This window comes from Myotis brandtii, unplaced genomic scaffold (assembly GCF_000412655.1).
Source record: "Myotis brandtii unplaced genomic scaffold, ASM41265v1 scaffold496, whole genome shotgun sequence".
Classification (NCBI taxonomy): Eukaryota; Metazoa; Chordata; class Mammalia; order Chiroptera; family Vespertilionidae; genus Myotis; species Myotis brandtii.
In genome coordinates, this window is record NW_005368921.1 from 98,508 (window position 1) to 106,065 (window position 7,558).

General features: G+C 34.6%; 1 protein-coding gene across 1 annotated transcript; it reads left to right on the forward strand.

Moving 5' to 3' along the window:
* The first annotated feature begins 2,749 nt into the window (after positions 1-2,749).
* On the forward strand, positions 2,750-3,706 carry LOC102245162 (olfactory receptor 6C2-like). Its single transcript, XM_005876762.1, has one exon. It carries the CDS (start codon positions 2,750-2,752, stop codon positions 3,704-3,706), a length of 957 nt encoding a protein of 318 aa, XP_005876824.1.
* The last annotated feature ends 3,852 nt before the right edge of the window (positions 3,707-7,558 follow it).

Consider the following 7,558-nt stretch of genomic DNA (forward strand, 5'->3'; position numbering starts at 1 on the left):
AAATTTTGTTCTTACTCATTACTCTGAATAAAATATTTATTGCCTGGAATATTTCATTAACCTAAATGCTTGATGCATTTGAAACTCAAACCCATTAATGCATTCCTTTTTCTCTTCTTCTCAACTCTTACCTAAAGCCAACATTAATTAACTTCCATTTAACTGAGAGATAGATCAAGAGTTTCTACATAGTGTGGGGTAAATGTCAGTGTAAAAATATTTTCCAAAAGACATAGGGGAGAGTTAATCACATCTGGGCTTAAGAAAAATGATTCTGATTGCATTGATTTTAAAATACTGAATGGAAAAAACAAAGATATATGTTAATCATATGTTAACATGTTTCTGCAATATTTCAGTTATGAGATAAAGACACGGAGAGTAAAAGTAGTGTTGTGGGTGAGAGAATAAAAAGAACAAATTAAAAAGAAAACAGAAATGGCATGACATACCAACAACTAAAAATGGGAGTAAAAAAAAAGAACAACTAATAAAGTTTTTAAATGAGACTTACTCTTGATAGGGAAGGAAACACAGTCATGAGTGCCACATCAAAAATCTTGAAATATGCACATCTAGAGGACTCTCAATAGGAAATCATAAGATAACAACATAAGACCGCCCAATACTGAATGGTAATGAGTGGTCGCCTCATTCCAGATGCAGCTGTACATATTTTATCTATATTATCTAAATTTTTCATAATAACCCTAAGATGTACATATTATTTTACCTGAAGTTTGCACTCATACACACACGAATAAAAGACACAAGATAAAGAAATTAATCAAATTGCTCAAGGACTCTCAGATAGAAAAAAAGGAAAAGTGTAAGATCAAACCATCTAAGTCTGATCTAGATGTCTAATAACAAGTTGAAGTCAGAATACTGTAACATTTTCCTGCAGATGTAAATGTAGGGATCATCAGCCTACTTGAAATCACCTTATTATTAGAACTTCCTAGAGAGAGGGCAGAGGAAAAGAGATATTGCCTAGAAAAAATATTTCAGGTTCACCAACAAATTAAAAAAGCAAAAGGCACTATGAAGGAGAATGGGAAAAAATAGACAAAATGATAGGAAGAAATTCAGGATCATGTGAGATGGTAGAAAGTAAGCTGTAAAGACTTTCATAAGTTCACGGTTTACGATATGCAGAACAGAACTTGAGTTAAATAAATCTGAAATTTGTTTAATGATTGAAACAAGAGGGATGCTAGTGGTGATGTTGACTAGAGCAGTTTAAATGATGCAAATACCACATGAGTTGATGTATAACTGGTTAATAAGACAGAGAAGACAATTATCAAGGAGATAAAATTTAAGAGAGAATGTTGAAGTATGTTTGAGAAATTGCTAAACCTTGTTAAACCTGATATTGCTAAACGATATTTATAATGGATGGTGGTGTGTATTTCAAGCTGAAATAGACTGGCCCAAAATATTAAAAAATCAAGATATTGCTCTTCAGCTCTATACATATACTTCAAATGTTCCCTTATTTGTCTGTCACAAATTTTGAAGTAAATATATACAACAAGGAGTGAAAATATGTCATTGTCAAATGTGTTTAGAAAGAAATAATGGAAAAACATAAATAAGAAAAAATTCAGTATCACAGCTCTGGTCTTAACTATAATGCTTTGATAGGAAAAGGGCTCTCAACATCTAGAGAAAAATGAAACTATAGATGTACCACAGTTTTTTAATCCTCTCATATGCTGATGGATACTTAGGCTGTTTCCAAATCTTAGCTATTGTAAGTCGTGCTGCTATGAACATAAAGGTGCATATAGTCTTTCTTATTGGTGCTTCTGATTTCTTGGGATATATTTCTAGAAGTGGGATTACTGGGTCAAATAGGAGCTCCATATTTAATTTTTGTGGGAAACAAAGCAGATAGTTAAAGAGCATTAGGGTTTTAACTGCCAAAGGAATTTAAAAGGAAATTAATTAACCAGAGTACATAATTTCATATTTCTGCTTGAAAACTGGGTGGAAATTTCTTTTTAGCACTAGGATATCCAAAAAAGCATAAAAATGTATAACATAGATATTCTAACAGTATAAGTAAAGTATAGCCAAGGGTAATATTAATTATGTAAAATACATATATTTGAAATTCATTTCCTGTGAGGAAAACATCAAAAAATTGGATTGTAACACATTTTAAATGAATCTTTAAGAGCTTGTATCCAATAAACACACCTCAGAGAAACTCCACTGGATAAGTTGAAACAGAATAAACTATGTGATTCATTGTCAGTTTAATTGCAAATACACATGTAAATTTTAATGTAAAGATTTTCTTAGCAAAGGCCATTGTTAGTTTTTTTAGAGACTTTTCTGCTAGAAACACTTTTGAGGTTAGGAAGGAGGGGAAAGTCAGAATAGTAGATCCAAAGCAACTTCTAGGAAGTAGGGGGAAGTAATAAGAGTAGATCCAAAAGCAATTTTTAGGACTTGCTTTCATTGACGTTTATAATATAATATGTCAAACCGACACCAATTACAGTTAAATTGTAATTAGAAGCAGCAGAGCCAATATGTGATTTAAATATGAACAGTCAGTTATGTGACACAAAGAGGTAATGAAACATTGGCATGTATGATATGCCCATTTCCCCACTGATCTAGGAATCACTCTCCGATTTACTTCTCTTGAGGTTAGAAGATGACCTGGACTCTGGAGTTCCTCATATAAAGTCTTATTATTTGAAGCAGAATGGGCAAAAGACAATAATCAAAGATGAAAAACCAAACTACACTAACAACCTTCATCTTGCTGGGACTGACCGATGACACTCCTCAGAAAATATTGCTGTTTATCTTTCTATTTCTTTCCTACATGTTGAGTATATCTGGAAACCTAACCATCATCACCCTCACTCTGATGGATTCCCACCTAAAAACACCGATGTATCTGTTCCTTCAAAATTTCTCCTTCTTAGAAATTTCTTTCACAACTGCCTGTGTTCCCAGATTCCTATATAGCATAGTATCTGGGGACAAGTCCATTACCTATAATGCTTGTGCCAGTCAACTCTTGTTTACAGACCTCTTTGCAGTAACGGAATTTTTTCTTCTGGCTGCCATGTCCTATGATCGCTACGTGGCCATCTGCAAACCTCTGCACTACACCACCATCATGAACAGCAGAGTCTGCAAGAACATCATTTTCTCCTGTTGGGTAGCAGCACTGATCATCATTCTGCCACCATTCAGTCTGGGTTTGGGCCTGGAATTCTGCGATTCGAATGTCATTGATCATTTCCTCTGTGATGCATATCCTTTGCTGAAGATCTCGTGCTCAGACACCTGGTTAATAGAACAGATGGTTATCATGTGTGCCGTGTTGACATTCATCATGACCCTCATATGTGTGGTTCTTTCCTACATTTATATCATCAGGACTATTCTAAGGTTTCCCTCTGCCCAGCAAAGGAAAAAGGCCTTTTCCACGTGTTCTTCCCACATGATTGTGGTTTCCATTACTTATGGAAGCTGCATCTTCATTTATGTCAAACCTTCAGCCAAGGATGAGGTAGCTATAAATAAAGGGATTTCACTCCTTATTACCTCCATTTCACCCATGTTGAATCCCTTCATTTACACACTGAGAAACAAGCAAGTGAAACAAGCTTTCCATGACTCAGTTAAGAAGATTCCATTCCTCTTAAAGATGCTGAGAAAAAGGAGTCAGTGAATCCAATTAAAAGGAAGGATAAATAGGCAGAAAACCCAAAGCTTCTAATAGTATTTGTCTCTGCATGACCTATTCTCCAGTCATATCGACATTCTCACTTTGTTGTTAGACTTGCTTACAGTCAACCTTGACTATTTAATTTTTCACTCCCCATTAAAACTAAATTCTAAGTTATTTATGCTTACTATCTGGCAGAAATTTCTGTTTTTGCCAAACATTTTGGATGCTATCCCTGAGAACACAGTAGAACACATTTTTCTGCCATTTTTGTACATTATAATATGTGACTAGCCTATATTATAGCTAACAGAATGGGTGTGGAAGCGATGTGCACTGTTTCTAGTCCTATGCTACGCAAATATTCAATAGTTAATCCACCATCCCTGTTCCCCACCTGCTGCCCTGATGTCCACATTTCAATACCTTTGTAAGCTTCATGTCAATAATGAATGAGCTTGATCTTCTATCTCTAGTATAGTCTTCACCCAAAGAACAGGCTATCACAGCAAGTTTGATAAAGCTTCTCTACTTCAACTCCAGTCAGTTGTCATCTGATTTGACAGGTAAATTATCACAGAACTATTCCTGCCACTTACTAAGGGAGCAATACTCAGAGTTAGTTCTAATTTGGCTACATGAGTACAATTATGACCCATCCGCAAGTATTGTTATAAATACATTCTGTTAACATTTTTAATATGCTTTTATTTTTTTAATTTTATTGATTTCATAGATAGGAAACGAGATGCAGAGAGAGAAACGTCAATGATAAGAGAGAATCATTGATCAGGTGCCTCTTGCGTGCCCCCGACTAGGGATGGAGCCCATAACCTTGGCATGTGCCCTGACTAGGAACAGAACTGTGACCTCCTGGCTCATGGGTCAATGCTCAACCATTTAGCCACACTGGCCAGGCCATACTGTTACATTTAATGGTATAGACATTATGTCTTGACTATTGGCATACTCCTACTCAGACAGCCATAAAGTCAAACCTGGCCCAGGACAGTTATATAAGGAAAAATAGTATTAAAAGTAATATACACAAGTTTGTAATACCACCCACCCTTCTTCAAATCTCCTGTCTTATAATCCTTTCCAGTGAAGTTCCTCTGTTACTTCCTCTCATATTCACTGTGAGGTAGAAATTAGCTAAATAAAATTTTACCTCTTTAATATTTCTTAAATATATTTTTATTGATTTCAGAGAGCAAAATAGGGAGAGAGAGATAGAAACATCAATGATGAGAAAGAATCATTGATTGGCTTGGGATTGAGCCTGCAACCAGACATGTGTCCTTGAGCGTAATTGAATCCGGAATCCTTCAGTCAGCAGGCTGATGCTCTATGCCAGGGGTCCTCAAACTACGGCCCGCGGGCCACATGCAAATAGAAATATTGTATTTGTTCCCATTTTGTTTTTTTACTTCAAAATAAGATATGTGCAGTGTGCATAGGAATTTGTTCATAGTTTTTTTTAAACTATAGTCCGGCCCTCCAACGGTCTGAGGGACAGTGAACTGGCCCCCTGCTTAAAAAGTTTGAGGACCCCTGCTCTATGCACTGAGCCAAACCAACTAAGGCTAGCTGTTTAATATTTTTCAATCACTGTTTAAAATAACCAGTGTTTACATTACCCTTTCTACTTTCTGATGAGTCTATCGCTTTGAGAATATTATGGTTAAAAACATAGCTATGTAATATTTTGTTTTTCTTGACATTTTATGTACTTTGGTAGAAGTAAAGTGTGTAAATTTTATCAGAAGAAGTATATTCAATATACCCCACAAAAAATATTGTTCCCTCTGTCAATCCCTGTGAGATTCCATGAGCTTAACTGAGGGAGTAAATTTAGCCCTCATGTACAAAAATTTGCTATTTTATATCTCAATACCCAATATATCTGAATTGTTACAGGCTAGGACAAATGGAATAAATCTGAAAATGTGTATGTGGAGCTAAACAATTGATATTTCACTATTAATTCTTTGGTGGCATCCTAATAAATAATCTATTTTCATATTATTCTCAACAAGTGTGTTTCTGTGGAGGTCGTTCAAATAAAAACCTTCAAATAAATACCTTGCAGCCATTTTAATGAGGAGTTTTAAAAACATAAGTTATTTTAAAAAGTAATGAAGCATTCATAAATTAAGAACTATAGCAAGGAATTTTTTATACTAAAGCTTATGCTGAGTTCCCTGTGTTTATAAAGCTAAAATATAGAATTTTATGTTTTACTTTTATAACTTAATCCTATATTTTAAATATGCTTAATAAATATGCTCTTGGATATTCAAAATGTGTGGGTGTACATATTCAAAATACTAGCAAGAGCTATCTCTATACTATGTATGATTTTACATGTATTTTCTTTGTTATTATCAGATTTATTGTTTTACAATTAAAATTATGTATTTATAAAAATTGATAAATAGGGAAAATCACTCCCTATTAATTTTAAAAGACATATGGTGATATAGTTTGCATATCATCTGTTTCTGATGCTTATTTCTACAACTCTTCCCAAGAACACAGTCTCCACTGCTGCCTTTAGGATATTTCTTACCGCCACAGTTATTTACAAACTAGGTTTATTGGTGACTTTGGAATCAGAGTCACCAAAGATATGAGTATTTATTTACTTATTTACAGACTGAGTACATTTTTAAATGTGCTAGTGTGCCAAAGGCATCATATAGTCAGGTTCTCTAAAAAATCAAAAAGGGGTCCTACACACTCTAGCATTTTTCCTCTTTTTTTTTCATTTTTTAATTAAATTTATTGGGTTGACAGTAGTTAATAAGATTGTATAGGTTTCAAGTGTACATTTCTATAAAACGTAATCTGTATGTTGCTTTGTCTGCCCACCACCCAAAGCCAAATCATTTCCCATCACCATATTCAGTAATTTGTTCCTTTACTACCCCACCCCCACCTCCTTTCCCTCTGGTAACCACCATACAGATGTCTGTGTCTATGAGTTTTTGTTTGTTTGTCTGGTTTGTTCACTTGTTGCTTTCAGTTCTATATTCCACATATGAGTGAAATCTTATGGTACTTGACTCTGTCTAACTTATTTTGCTTAGCATGATATTCTAAAGATCCATTCCTGTTGTCACAAATGGCAGTATTTCATCTTTCCCTATGCCTGAGTAGTAATCCATGGTGTATATGTACCACATCATCTTTATCCAATCATCTCTCGAAAATATACTTTGGTTGTTTCCATATCTTGGCCATCATGAATAATGCTGCAATGAACATGGGGGTGCATATGTCATTGCAAACAAATGATTTCAAGTTTTGGGGGTAGATATCCAGAAGAAGAAATTCTGGGTCATATGGTAACTCTACACTTAATTTTTGAGAAAATGCACTGTTTTTCCATTGTGGCTATACCAGTTTACATTCAGCAGTGACCAAAGCTTCTTTTTTCTACACAACCTCAACAACTCTTGTTATTACTTGCCTTGTGATAATAATTATTCTAATAGATGGCTATTATGTGAGGTGGTATCTCATTGTAGTTTTGATTTGCATTTCCCTGAAAACTAGTTAAGTTAAACATATTTTCATATACCTGTTGGGCATTAGTATGACTTCTTAGGAGAAATGTCTGTCAGGTTCTATGCCCATTTTATAAATGGATTAATTGTTTGCTTGTTTGTTTAGCATTTTACTTAAAGGGAGCACAAGAAAATATAGCTGAGATTTAAAGTGAGATCAAGATCTTGTTGATAAAGTCTCTAAAAGATTTTAGAGACAGAGAAATCCTGCCTGTGAGGTTGTGTAAGGTTTCAAAAAAATATGTGACTGGAAGTGCACCTACCAATCTCCGCTGACACATGT